The 13,504-nt window shown below is 61.5% G+C and overlaps 1 protein-coding gene across 3 annotated transcripts in view; it reads left to right on the top strand.

The window, feature by feature from the left end:
• The first annotated feature begins 233 nt into the window (after nt 1-233).
• Nucleotides 234-13,504, top strand: part of Gatad2a (GATA zinc finger domain containing 2A) — a 26,537-nt gene continuing 13,266 nt past the window's right edge. For 2 of the 3 annotated variants that reach the window (XM_013028271.1, XM_013028269.1), the window contains exons 1-2: nt 234-317; nt 10,495-10,745. In XM_013028271.1, the coding sequence (XP_012883725.1) occupies nt 10,501-10,745 (245 nt within the window). In that variant the 5' untranslated portion in view covers nt 234-317; nt 10,495-10,500. The remainder of the gene's footprint in view (nt 318-10,494; nt 10,746-13,504) is intronic. The other variant, XM_013028270.1, reaches the window with a different exon arrangement.

Genomic DNA, 13,504 nt, shown 5'->3' with positions numbered 1-13,504 from the left:
CTCAGAATGCTGCGGTCTGGAGGAGTCCTGCAGGAAGGAGCCTCTAGACTCCAAAATAAACAGCGAAAACGCTGGGCTTGGAGGCATGGTTCAAGTGGTAGAGCACTAGCCTAGCAAACATATTGAGCTTTGCTATCAAACCCTGAGTTTGGTCCCCAGTCTTGGTGCCCCCCCCCAAAAAAAAAAAGTCAGGAAACTCAGGGATTGCTTCTCTGTTGTTTGGTTTAGGTTGCTCAGCTCGCTCGCGCAAGTTGCGTTTTTGCAAATAGCTGTGGCCATGGCCGCCTGTTAGGACCAGCGTCCTCCCCCAAGGCCAGGTGAGTGCCGGGAGGGCGGGGCCTGCGGGAGGCCGGGCCCAGCCCCTGGGTGGGCCTTCCTGAGCCCAGTTCCCGGAGCCCCCAGGCCAGCCTGGAGGCAGCACCTTCCCTGGCATGTCCTCAGGCTTGGGGCTGCCTGGTCCTTGCGGAGGGCAGGGCACCCTGGCCCCCAGCCTTTGCCCTCAAGCTCTGCTTTCCAATACTGGAGTCTTTCCTCGGTCTGTGCTAGCCCCGGGCCTTGCCCTGCTCTGCGCTGGCCGCCCTTGGCCCTGGGTGGTGGGGAGCGGGGAGCTGCCTCCTGTGTGTGACCCTGTCAGGGCCTAGCACACACCCTGTGGCTCCCGGGAACTCCGAGGCGGCCAGGCCTCTAGTCTGCAGACCCCTGCCTGCAGTCCCCCATGGCCTCGCGTGTTCCACACAGTGTGGCTTCTGGGGTACCCGCGGACAGCGGGGTGGCCTTCCCCCGGCCCCTGCTGCGCCACGTCAGCCTGTCTGCTGAGATGGGTGGATGTGAGCCTCGTGGGCAGAGTGGCCTGGTGGGCCGTGCGTGTGTGCAGAGAGAGACCTGGACCAGCGCTGAGGGAAAGAAAGCACTGAGCCCCCTTCAGTCTGGGGGTTGGGGTGGGGTTCCCAAAGATCTGGGGACGTGAGGAAGGACTGAGTCAGGGCCCTGCAGTGCCAGGCGCTGTGAGGCCGGCGTGGCCCGGCGGGTTCCTGGGGGTGGGTCTCTGTGTGTGGCAGGACTTGGAGGTGAAGGGAGGAGGGCGAGGAGGGCAGTGGCTGCCACGGCCAGGGAAGGCCTGGCGGCTCTGGCACGCTGTGTGTGTGGCCTTGAACACTCAGATGCGAGCTCTCCCTGAGCCGCGCCCACCTGCCCAACAAAATGTTGCAGAACTGCCGTGTGTGCCTATCACACGGGGCTTGAAATCAGCGATGCCGTCTCTGAGCCTGTCACAAGGGTGGCACGCTACCACCTGGACCAGGGCTCCACTTCCAGCTTTTTGCTGGGTCACTGGGGAACGTCTGCTCTGGCTGGCTACTATGTAAAATGTGCAGTTCACTGGCATTTAATACACACATGAATAACATGCAGCGATCGCCTCTTTATTATAGAACATTTCTGTCATCCACAGAAAGACACCCCACGGGTCAGCAGTCTCTCCCCCCTCCCCTCCCTCCCTCTCTCTCTCTCTCTCTCTCTCTGAGTCCTGCCACTCCTCCTCAGCTGCTTTCTGACTGTGGTGTGGCCTCTGTGGGCCATTTCATATAAGTGACCCCATTTACGTGAAGTGACTTCTTTCACTTAACCGTGGGTGAGGATTTTGTTCTTTTTTTAAATTTTATTTTTGGTGCCACTTATGGGGCTTGAACCTCAGGGCTAAATGCTGTCCCTGAGCATTTGTGCTCGTGGCTGGAGCTCTACCACTTGAGCCACAGCTCCATTTCTAGCTTTTTTTTTGCTGATAAATTGAGTTTCCTGAGCTTTCTGTCTAGACTGGCTTTAAACTACATTATTAGCCTCCTGAGTAGCTAGGGTTACAGGCATGAGCCACAGGTGCCTGGCTTTCATTCCTTTTCCTGGCTGTGTCATATTCCACAGATCAGTCATACCACGTTTCCATGGATAGACATTAGGGTTTGTTTTTGGCTTTTGTAAATATTGCAGGTGGCTCTGTCTGTGCTCAGTCTTTGAGGTACATGTCTGGGCCTGAACCACTGGCTCGGAGGATCATTTGCTTGGAAGCTTTTGAGGAGCTGCTTTTGTCCTCCTTCTTGCATCCCCCAGTGAGGGGTAGAGGCCTGATTCTCACCATGCATGGCACCCTGCTTTGTACAGCGCTGAATTGCACATCTTAGGAAGGTGTGAAGCGAGCGGCGTCTTGTGGTTTTGGTTTGGGTCTCCCCAATGACTTACTGGTGGTAAGCATCTCCTCGTCTATGTATCGTAGAGAATGTCTACTTAAGTCTTTGCCCATTTCTGAGTCAGAGGGTTTATCTTTTTGTTGCTGAGTTGTAAGAATTCTGGGCTGGAACCTAGGTGCTTCTGTGAGACTAGCACTGTCCGGGCGTCAGACCCTCAGCTGGTGCACCCCTGGTTCTGTTCCCCCGCCTCAGCCTGGCCTCTTCTCTTGTGTTCAAGGTTTTGTTCATTGTGTGTACCAGCCCTGGGGCTTGAACTCAGGGCCTGGGTGCTGTCCCTGAGCTTTTTCACTCAAGGCTAGAGCTCTGCTCCTAGCTTCTTGCTGGTTAATTGGAGATGCATCTCATGGAGTTTCCTGCCCTGGCTTGGCTTCCAGCTGTCACCCTCAGACCACAGTCTCCTAAGTAGCTAGGGTTGCAGCGTGTGAGCCCCCAGGACCTGGCGAAAGATTTTACTTCAGTGCAGTCTAGTTATCACTGTTTTTGGAGGTCTTACGCTTACATCGAGGGACCTTTTTTCTCCCCTGGATTAGGGTCTGTCTTTCCCTTTTGATTTGGTTTTTATATCTGGCATGTGGCAGGGTTTGCTTTGATTTGGGTTTGTTTCTTCATGGTGAGATCTAACCTTGCAGGGCTGGGGCTTACCCAGTTTTGGTTTATCTTGGCATGAAGACAATCCTGAGTTCTCTCCAAGGAGGAGAGTGGGGGACAGCTGTGCATACTGGGTACAAACATGTGCATCCTCCGCTCTGGGCCAGGCATGGGGCCTGCTGGGTCCCCGGTGACAATCAACAAAAGAGATGTCCCGTGTTCTCCTAGGGGAAGGGGCACATTATTAGGGATTAGATGGAGCCGATATGGGGGGGGGTGTCAGGTGTAAAGGCCCTGAGGTTGGAGGAAGCTTTTTATGCTGAAGTGCAGTGGCTGGGACCGGCTGAGCTCTGTGACCAGGGCAGGATGACAGTTCTGTTTTATTCATAAGCAGTATGTTTTTACTAAAGGAATTCAGTCCACCTTCCCTGTGTGGACACCTCCTCTGTGACTGCTCAGCTCAGCTGCTTCCCGGAGGTGGCTGCCAGCCCAGGTGTCCACAGAGCCCCGCCCCGCAGGAGGGCTGACCCTGTTGGCAGGAGCTTGGGCCCGTGGGGAAGCCCTGGTCAGTTCCCTGGATGGCACAGGTGCCTGCGGGGAGGGGCCTGACCCAGCGCCTGGGCCCCTGCATTGTCCTTGCTTTTCTCTCCAGGAACAGGACCGGTTTCTGGCCCTTTGGGGATGTGGTGGCCTTGGAGGAGGGGCAGTGGGGCTTCAGGGATCCTGGGCCTGCAGGGGTTGAGGCCTCTTCCCTGCTGTGAGGCTTGCAGCCGGCATGGAAATGGCAGGCCTAAGAGCCAGTCATGGGGAGCAGAGCCCCTCCTCCGGGCTGGGAGCTCAGCTAGCCTGCCCTGACTGGGATGCCCCAGATCCAGGTCTCCCATCTCTGGAGCCCTGCAACCTGGCAGGGTTAGTGTGCAGTGATCCCGGGCTGGGCAGGGCAGGGGCACCGGGCCTGGCAGCCTGTTTGCCCACGCAGGGCTGCTTTGAGTGCAGCCGCCAGTGGATGGAGCTGGGCTGGAGCACCTAGTGCCTCTCGGAACCAGGCTAGGGCCTCCAGATGCCCAAGCATCTGGAGTGGGGCCTGGCAGGCTGGGGCTGCACACCGACCGAGCAGGGAGCTGGGTGTCCCGGGGTCCCTTTCCACTTTGCGGCCGGGTTTTGGGGGTGCGGTGGGGGTGGTGAGGTCTTCCCAGGCCTGGTCCTGCGCGTCTCTGCAGCTGTGTGCACAGGACACGCGTTGCCTCCTTGGGGTGGTGACCCCGCTGTTTCCCAGAGGTGATCCGTGCTGAGCACTGCTTGTGTCCACACACACACCATCTGCACACGGATGCGCACTTTGCTAGGCGGGGCAACGCAGCCTGCCCTCCACTGCACATACCTCCACGAGTGACTTGTGTTGTGTGATTTTTTTTTTTTAATCTTTTGGGTAAGAGGCTCACTCAGGGACGCTCAGGCTGGCTGTGGCCTCCTGACCAGCCTTCCTGCTGGGATTACAGGCGTGCCGGCCACACCCAGCCTCAGGGTCTCCTGCCTGCCCTGTCCTTCAGCTGAGACTGCACCCACGCACCACCCATCTCCTTTCATTCTTTGTTTTTTTGGTCAGCTGTGGGGCTTGAACTCAAAGCCTGGGTGCTGTCCCCGAGCCTCTTTGTGCTCAAGGCCAGTGCTATACCACTTGAGCCATGGCACCACTTCTGGTTATTTTTTTTGAGTGGTTCATTGGAGATAAGAGTCTCACAGGGACTTTCCTGCCTGGGCTGGCTTTGAACTGTGATCCTCAGATCTCAGCCTCCTGAATGCCTAGGATTCCAGGTATGAGCCACTGGCGACCGGCTGCTTCGTTCTTAGGCTGCCTCTGGTATTTCTGAAGCTAATTAGCAGCACACCCCGGGCTTTGCCGGGCTCCCCGTCGGTGGAGGCACGCCTGGTGGCGTGCCTGTCGCTCAGCCGCCAGCACAGGGATGTCCTGGCTTGTCACTGGACGCCATGATGTTCTGGGCGTGAGAGCCGAGCCTGCCTCCCATGCACCATGCTGGGGGGTCTCCTGACGTCCTTCCCCTGTCCCTCCCCCCCTCCTCTCCCTACCCTGTCCCCCTCCCGTGCCCGGCCAGTTTCTGAGCTTGCATGTCTGTGTCACTGGGGGAACCTGGCACATCTCACATCTTTTTTCCCCCAATCAGTCCCGGGGCTTGAGCTCTTTTGCTGAGGCCAGTGCTCTACCACTTTGAGCCACAGCACCACTTCCAGTTTTCTTTCTGGTGATTAATTGAAGAGTCTCACAGACTTTCCTGTCCAGACTGGCTTTGTTTTTTGGTCATTCATGGGGCTTGAACTCTGGGCCTGGGCGCTGTCCCTCAGCTCTTCAGCTCAAGGCGAGCGCTCTACCACTTGAGCCACAGCACCACTTCCGGTTTTTTGGTGGTTTACTGGAGGTGAGTCTCACGGCCTTTCCTGCCCAGGCTGGCTTTGAACCGCGATCCTCAGATCTCAGCCTCATGAGTAGCTGGGATGACAGGCGTGCGCCACCAGCGCCCGGCATTGTCCGCATCTTTTTGTTTGTTTTTTTGGTCAGCTGTGGGGCTTCAAATCTGGGCCTGGGCGCTGTCCTTCAGCTCTTCAGCTCAAGGCTAGTGCTCTACCACTTGAGCTACAGCGCCACTTCCGGTTTTCTGGTGGTTTATTAGAGATAGGAGTCTCACAGTCTCTCCTGCCCGGGCTGGCTTTGAACCGCGATCCTCAGATCTCAGCCTCCTGAGTAGCTGGGGTGACAGGCGTGAGCCACCAGCGCCCGGCATTGTCCACATCTTTTTGGACTGTGAGCTTTTGCAGCTTTGGATGGGGCTGGTCGGCTGTCTCCACCCTGTTTCCCTGACTCAGGCTGGCACCAGTGCTTCTAATGAGCCCGGCCTCACGGGGGCTCCCCGGGGGCCCCGCAGATGCCCGGCCCTGCCGCTCCCTGGGGTGCTGCCTTCCAGGCAGTCGCGCGGCACTGGGATGGCTTGGGTTGGGGTCTCCCGTATTTCACCTCATGAGCCTCTCTGGCCATGGAGCTCCCTCTGTCTTCCTTGCTGGCCTGTGGAAGCAGCTTTCCGGGCTCCTTGATGTGTCCCTTGGGGTCTGTCCCTCTCTCCCCTCATCTGTGTACTTGAGCATCTGCCCCGGGCCCAGCTCCAGTGCAGCTTTTCCAGAGCCGCCTTCCTCTGGGCCAGCTCACCAGCCCTGACGCTGGCGGGTCTGTGCTGGTTCCCGGGCCGGGCCCTGAGCACCTCCCCACGATGGCAGGGGCCAGGGCCAGGCTGGCGGGGCTGGGTGTGCGGGAGCTGGCTGCGGGCTGTCTTTGGGCAGTGGGCGGTCCCGTCCCTTCTCGCCCTGCCACTTCTGTGCACCTTGTTTTGGGGCTCCTACGGTTTGCACTGGGCCTCGCTCTGGCCAGGCAGGTGGGCACTCTACTCCTGCGCCCCACCCAGCCCAAACTGCCTCACTGAACCATGTCCAGGGAGGACCTCGGGCCGGGGCGCGCTCAGTGGTGAGCATGCGCAAGGCCCACCTTTCCTGATCCTTGTGCCAGACTCCAGCGGGAGGAGGGCGTGTGCGTGGACATGCGTGCGCATGTGTGTACCTGGAGCTGTGGAGGGTTGCGGAAGCCATCTCATCCCATCGATTGTCCACCCATTGTTGGTGGACAGGTGTCTGTTCTGACCGTCGGGACTCCCGGCTGCCTGCCATGGGTGTTCAGGCTCCTTTCCCTCTCCTCCGGAGGCTACGGCTGTGAAGCGGCCAGAGCTCGCCATCTGAGCCTTTCCCTCGCGGCCCAGGGCTTGTTGCTACCTGGGGTGGCTTCTGCACGGAAGCCGCCACGCTGCTGGCTGCGACGGCCTCAGGGTCAGCATGAGGTTCAGAGATCGGTGCCCGGCCCCCGGTCCGGGGCCCCAGTGTGGGCCAAGCCGTGCCAGATGCTGCTGGAATCGAGGCCCGGGGCTGGTAGGATGGGAAGGCTGAGGATGCCGAAGACACGCAGCCTTCTTGGGGCTGAGCTGGCGTGCCCCAGCCCGTCCCCTCAGCGTGTCCGCAGGGGCATCAGGCTGCCTTCCCCACTGGGCATTGAGGCCCAGGGGCAGATTGAGTTGGCCTGCTCCAGCGCTGGTCCGGAGGGCCCGCTCAGCCCCCTCCTGTGAGGCTGTGGGGGTCGGTGTGAGGCCTGGGGGTCGGGCGTGGGTCGGGTGGGTCCCCTTAGCCCCCTCCTGTGAGGCTGTGGGGGTCGGTTTGAGGCCCTGGGGGTCGGCCTGAGGCCTGGGGGTCGGCGTGAGGCCTGGGGGTCGGGCGTGGGTCGGGTGGGTCCCCTTAGCCCCCTCCTGTGAGGCCACGGGGGTCGGTCCTGCCTGCTGTGTGGTTTGGTAGCGCCTGGGCTGGGGGCCAGAGCTCAGGCGGGGCCCAGAGCTCGGGCGGGGCCCGGCTGCCCTGCGCTCCCAGTGCTTCTGGGGTGGAGCATGGGGCTGGGGTTAAGGTTTTGAGTGGGGGGAGAGTGTGGAGCCTGGTGGGTCTGCTTGGTCCTCTTTTGTCACTGTGGAGTTGAAGCAAGTTACTGGGGTCGGGCAATGTGGACTGTTCTTTTTGAACCACATCTCCCCTTCCTCCTCTCTCCCAATTTTCCCCTCCCACCACCTGCCAGGTGGCAAGGTGTGCGGGCATCTTCCGCGGCACCTAGTGAGTTCCAGGGTGTGTTTGTTTGCCGCGTCCCCCCACCCCTGGGCCAGCATTGCTCCGTGTCTCGAGGGGCGTGTGGGTGAGGCGGGGATGGGAAGATGGTTGTGGAAGTCAGCTTCCTGCCTGCCAAGTGAACAGCCGTAATGGAGTGGATATTGTTCAAAAAGTTGAGCGCCGGGGCCTTTTGGGGTATGAGGTCCTTCTAGAAGGAGTCCCAGCTACCCTGTCATCCGTGCTGCGGGCGCTCCAGGTGCAGGCTGATGGCGCCGTCCGCCGGGCTCCATTGGCTCCTGTGTGTGGAGGTTGAGCTCAGTCACCCGACGGGAAGAGACCAGCCAGGCTTTGTGCTCCCCGTGCAGCTGCCCTGAAGCTGCCGCCTCCTCCCCTCGCTCCCCCAGCTCTGCCTCTTGCCCTCAGCCCCTATTTTCTTTCTGTGTTTGGTAGAGTCGTGGCCCCTGTGCCCTGGTCTGGCCTCAGTCTGAGCTCTGTGTGTGACGGGGCTACCATGGCGGCCAGCAGCTCCTCGGCGGGTTCAGTGGCTGAGGGGGAGTCCTGCGGTTGGCTTCAAACTCCAGTTCTCCTGATCTCTGTGGGTGTACGCCCCCGTGCCTGGGTCCTGAGTCCATGCCCTGCCTGGGTTCTTGGACCAGCTGTTGGAGTTGAAGCTAGGGTGCTTTGCACCTGCACGGTGGGGTGCTGGACCTGCCCGGCCTGTCCGCCGATACCTGCTAGGGCACCCTGTGCCCCCCCTCCCCCGGCCTGCTCAGGTGGTCCCAGGTGCTTGGACCTCTGCCCCTGTAAAGTGGGCTCCCTGCAGCCCCGCCCTGCCCCTGGGGGGCCATTCACCTGCAGCCTTTCCTTGCCTCTCCATGGAAGCCACAGGTCACATTTCCTTCCGCCCGCCGGGGGCGGGGCCGCCCTGAGCAGCATTCACCCCTCCCCCCAGGAGTCCCAGCATCCTGATTGGCGGGCGGCAGCCCGCGTCAGGGCCAGGGTGGAGCTGTGGAGCCGGAGGCAGCAGCCAGCTGGGACCTCTGCGCGCCGCGCGCCCTCTCCAGCTGTGCCTGTCCTTCCCGGGTGGGGGAGGGTGCTGCCTCCCTGCCGCAGGCTCCCGGCCGGAGGCTGGCAGCACTCCAGGCCGTCCCAGCACCTCACGGGAGGAGCAGCGGGGCGTCGGCCGCGGGGCCCTCGGCCGGAGGCTTGATTCCCCCCCCCCCCTGACCTAGGGGGCCAGGACAGGATGGGGGCCCCGTGCTTCCCAGGCCCCTCAGAGCCACCGTCCCATAGCCCAAGGTGCGGGGTTCAGGTTCCGATCTGTGGCGCAGAGCCAGCACTTGCCAGGCCGGAAGCCACACTGGCAGGATCCCCTCCCGGTTGGGGCTGGCCGAGGCGGAGAAAAGAAGCTGGGGGCTTCTGCGAGTCACAGACGGCCGGCGTCACAGTGGGTGGCTGTGTCCACCATGGCCATCGCTGCCCTGCCTGCCCACAGGCACTGGGGCCGGCCCCGAGAGCCGCCCAGCAGGGTTTCTTCTTGTCCTGGCTCCCTGTGGTCTCCTTAGGCTTGCCTGCCCCTGCTGCCCCGGCGCTGCTGGACCTGCCTGCCCCCACCCGAATGCCCCGGAGTGCTCTCCCCGGGGCGGGGCTCGTTCTGATGCTGGCGAGCCAGTCTCACAGCACTATGGTCTGGGCGTGTTGGGGGAGGATGGAGGCGGAGCTGCAGCGGGAGTGGGAGGCCAGGGGGTGCCTCTGGAGGGGAACACATGCACCCCAGGAGGTGTGGAGGCCCTGGAAGCTTGGGCCCCTTTCCCCCAGTCTTCACCTGCGGTTAGACCAGGCCGCTAGGTGGTGCTAAGGGAGCGGCCCGGCCCAGCGGCCTGCTTGCTACCTCCTGGGTGCCGGCCGCGGTCGCCCGTGGGGGTGTCCGGTGTGCATGCAGCACCCCTCCAGTTGGCGTGGCTCTCATCCCTTAAGCCCACAAAGGCTGAGCGGGTAGGCCCCCCGCGGCGGCTCCCACGGCTAGAGTGGGCCATTGGCCCCTTGCCGCCCAGCCCCCAGCCCAGGGGTGGCCTCGGGCGGACTTCCGCAGGGACAGGCTTTTGCCAGGGTGCTTGCCACTGAGGGACGGAGGCTCCGGGACGGTGGGTGCGTGGACATGCGACACGGGCGCCCAGGGCCCCGCCGCGTGGCACTGACTTGGTGGTGGGAAGTGCGTGGAGCTTTGGGGAGTCCGCAGCGGCAGGCGGCCCGCGTCTTCCTGGCGAAGTCCCCGGCTTTTCAAGGCCTTGACTTCTCCAAGTCCAGTCTCCCCCGCTCCGTGGGGGCCTCGCGGCCCGGGCTCCTTTAAGAGCCGGTGTCCTGAGCCCACTGTGGGATGCCCTGCGCTCCGCAGACAGACACGGACGTGGCTGTCCTCCCGTCTCCTGTCTCCGTGAGGGTTAACAACACTTCAGCTTGTTGTCTGGAACCGGTTCAGACTGGTTTTCTGGAAAGTGCTTTGTCTCTCCGACTGAATCCTGGGAAGGGTCATGTGGAGCCTAGTGATGTCATGGGATCAAAAACTGACTCAGCTGTTTTTCTTCCTTCTTTTTCTCTCTTCCTTAAATCAAGACGTGTGTGCCGCAGGTAGAGGGCGGCGGCTCCTGGCGCCCTGCCGCCCTCCAGGTGCCCATGGGGCCCTCCCTCCCTGCCCACGCAGGGCGACACGCAGGGCCCACCAAGTCACCGCACGGCCCGCGACGGCCCCCGCCCTCCCCGCACTTTCCCACATTCGCTTGCAGTCTGGAAAGCACAGAATCCCCTCCAGTGTTCTTGCCCTGCACCCAAGGGGCTGAACCCCCCGCGGCCCTGGACACCCCTCGGGGCCGCCTCCCTCCCGGCCCTGCCCCTGCGCGTGCCGTAAAGCGGGCGCATCGCCCCCTCCCCCGTGCCCGTTCCAATGTGTGCCCGCCCGCCCGCACAGCGCAGGATGACGGAGGAGGTGTGCCGGACCCGCAGCCAGAAGCGAGCCCTTGACCCCGACCCGGAGGGCGCTGATGTGGAGAGCAAGAAAATAAAGATGGAGAGGGGACCGTCGGCCTCCGCGCTGACCACGGATGGAGACGCCAGCGCCCCGCCAGAGCCGGGCCCTGGGCGGGCAGCCGAGGACGCCGCCGCGGGCAGAGGCGAAGGGCTGGCCGGGGACGGGCCCGTGGACATGCGCACCTCGCACAGGTGAGTGGACGTCGTCACGCGCCTGTCCCGAGCACCACACCCTCCACGGCCCGGGCCCCGGCCCTGGTCCCGTGGGTGCCCTGTGGGTGCCCTCTTCCTCTGGCCCCCACCCCTGGCTGTCAGTGTCCACCGCCTCGGAGCTGTGCCTGGCCAGCGTGGGGCTTTGGGGTTACTGGGTACCTCGAGGGTCGGGGCAAGGGGCCTGCCCTCCCCTGTGTGCCTGGCAGAGGTGGGGTGCGGGTGCTGTTCCCGCAGGACGCCCCGCTCTGATCCCAGTCCAGGCTGCGGAGCTCAGGATGGCGTGGTGTGTGCCTGCGTGGCGGGCCCGTCTGTGTGGGGAGAGGGGGGCACGCTTCGTGTTTCTAGCACCCACAGGAGGCCCTCTTCCTTCCAGCCCACAGCTGCCTTCCACGCTGGCGGCCTGGGGCTCCGCTCCTCCGTTGATTGTCGGGAACAGTGTCTGTGTACCTCAGGTGGGGCCCAGGCCGGGGACCCGTTGGGCCATTGGGCCGCCCTGGCCTGCATCTCTGGTGCCCGTGCTCCGTAGCGGGGTCCATGCAGAGGACCTCGGAACTGGGTTGCACCTGGGTCTGGGTCTGTGTTGCCGGGCACAAGGCTGCGACCCGGGACCGTGGCGCTGCTCACTGAGCCTGTCCACATGAGCTGTGGAGGACACAGGAAGCCCGAGCTATTGCTCCCCGGCCCCACAGGCCAGTGGGGCTTTGCCAACTGTCTCTGTCCCCTGCTAGGTCCAGGTTGTTATGGCCCTTGGGTTGATGGGCAGCTGTGAGCGTGTGCCCAGTGTCAGCCTGGGCACAGTGTGTGCCACGGGGGGGGGGTGCTGACAGTGTCAGTGGCGTGCTCCCTCAGTGCGGAGATGGAATGGAACAGGATGGCTCAGGAGTCGGTGTGGCCACCCGACCCCGGGGTCCCACACTGCGTTCTCTGTTTCCTGGGGAGGCGCCGGGGCGAGTAGTGCCCGGTCGCTGTCGGCACCAGGTGTCTCGGGTCACGGCTGCATGGGAGGCTGTGTACCCGGGCAGCCTCTGAAGTACCCCCCCAGCAGCTTCCCGGGATGCCCACTCATTACACAGTGATGCCCAGCTGCAGATTTAAGTCAGCCGAAGCGCTATTTTGATTGAATTCGGCGCTGGCACTGGAGCTTGAACTCAGGGCCTTACACTCCTGCTTGGCATTTTTGCTCAAGGCACTATAGTGAGCGCTTGAGCTGCAGCTCCCCTCTTAGGCACACTTTTTTTTTTTTTTTTTTAGTCTGTCATGGGGCTTGAACTCTGGGCCTGGGCACTGTCCCTGAGCTCTTCAGCTCAAGGAGGAGCGCTCTACCTCTTGAGCCACAGCGCCACTTCTGGCTTTCTAGTGGTTTATTGGAGATCAGAGTCTCATGGACTTTCCTGCACAGGCTGGCTTTGAACCGCGATCCTCAGATCTCAGCCTCCTGAGTAGCTGTGATGCCAGGCGGGAGCCACTGACGCCCGGCTTCCAGGCACACTTTTAAATTTTCATGAAGGTAATTTCATCCTTGCACTTGAACTTTTTTCTTCCTCCTCATTACTGGGGTTTGAACTCAGGACCATGTGCTTATTACTTGGCCGCCTCTCTTGGCTGGTGCTCTGCATGTGAGCTATGCCTCTATCCCAGCTTTTTACTGGTTCCTTGGAGATAGTCTCATGGTCTTAGCTGCTTCAGCTGGCTTCAAGCTGTGATCCTCCTGAGCAGCTGGGATCTCGGATCACGGTGTGAGCCACTGGCGGCATTTTTCTGTTGGGGTATTCTGAGACATTCGGCAGTGGGGGTGCTGCGGACATGTGGGGCGTTCCCTGCCAGCAGCGTCTGCGTGAGACCCGCACTGGGTTTGCTTCTCGCAGAGGCCCAGGACACAGTCCCCCAAACGCAAGCGCAGCCGTACTTGGTAGTTTCTGTTTGGCTCTTTTTCAAAACTACTTTTTCTTTGATGTTTCTTATTCCTGTCTATGACCCAGTTGGGGCATTTTGAAGGCCACGGTGATTCTGTGAAGAGAATTTCCTTTGATTTAAGATAGCGAGTAGTGAATTGAAATCCCCAAGAGATGTAGGTATTTGGGTGTTGGGGGGGCGCACGGAGAGGTAGAGGGTGCGCGTGTGTGTGCGCGCGCGCATGTGTGTGTGTGTGTTACAGAGAGGCAGAGAAGGTAAGGTTCTTGACCCTTTCTCTGATGCCTCTTCCTTCAGTTTTCTTCCGCTTGTTTTTTTTCCTTCTAACCTGTGTTTTATTTGAAATTAATTAGAATTGGCGGTTTTAATTGTGGTTAATAAGCGAGGAGATTGTCGTGTTTACTTCCCAGACTGCAGAGCAGAGCGAGGCAGGGGTGAGAGAATGGCTTGTGCGCCTGCAGAGCGCCAGGGACAGGCAGCCCTGAGGTGCGGGGTGCTGCAGAGCCTGCTGCTCTGCGTGAAGGGGCTCCTCCCAGCCCCCCGGAGGCCATGGCCACGCGCTTTTAGGGGGGGTGCCCAGGGGGTGCTCATTACAGTGCGGCAACACCCTGAACGTGGCCTTGTTGGTCAGCAGTGGTCGTGAGCTGGGCGTGGTAGAGGACGGCAGGTGCTGCCCAAGGCTCCGGTTCTGGTTTGGCCAACACAGATGTTCATTTAAGAAATAGTGGATGGGGCTGGGAAGGTGGCTCAGTGGTAGAGCACTAGCCTTGAGCTGAAGAGCTGAGGGACAGCGCCCAGGCCCAGAGTTCAGGCCCCACAACCGGACC

This window comes from Dipodomys ordii, unplaced genomic scaffold (assembly GCF_000151885.1).
Source record: "Dipodomys ordii isolate 6190 unplaced genomic scaffold, Dord_2.0 Scaffold108, whole genome shotgun sequence".
NCBI lineage: Eukaryota > Metazoa > Chordata > Mammalia > Rodentia > Heteromyidae > Dipodomys > Dipodomys ordii.
The sequence above is the reverse complement of the archived record's forward strand: the minus strand, read 5'-3'. Positions and strand labels throughout refer to the sequence as shown.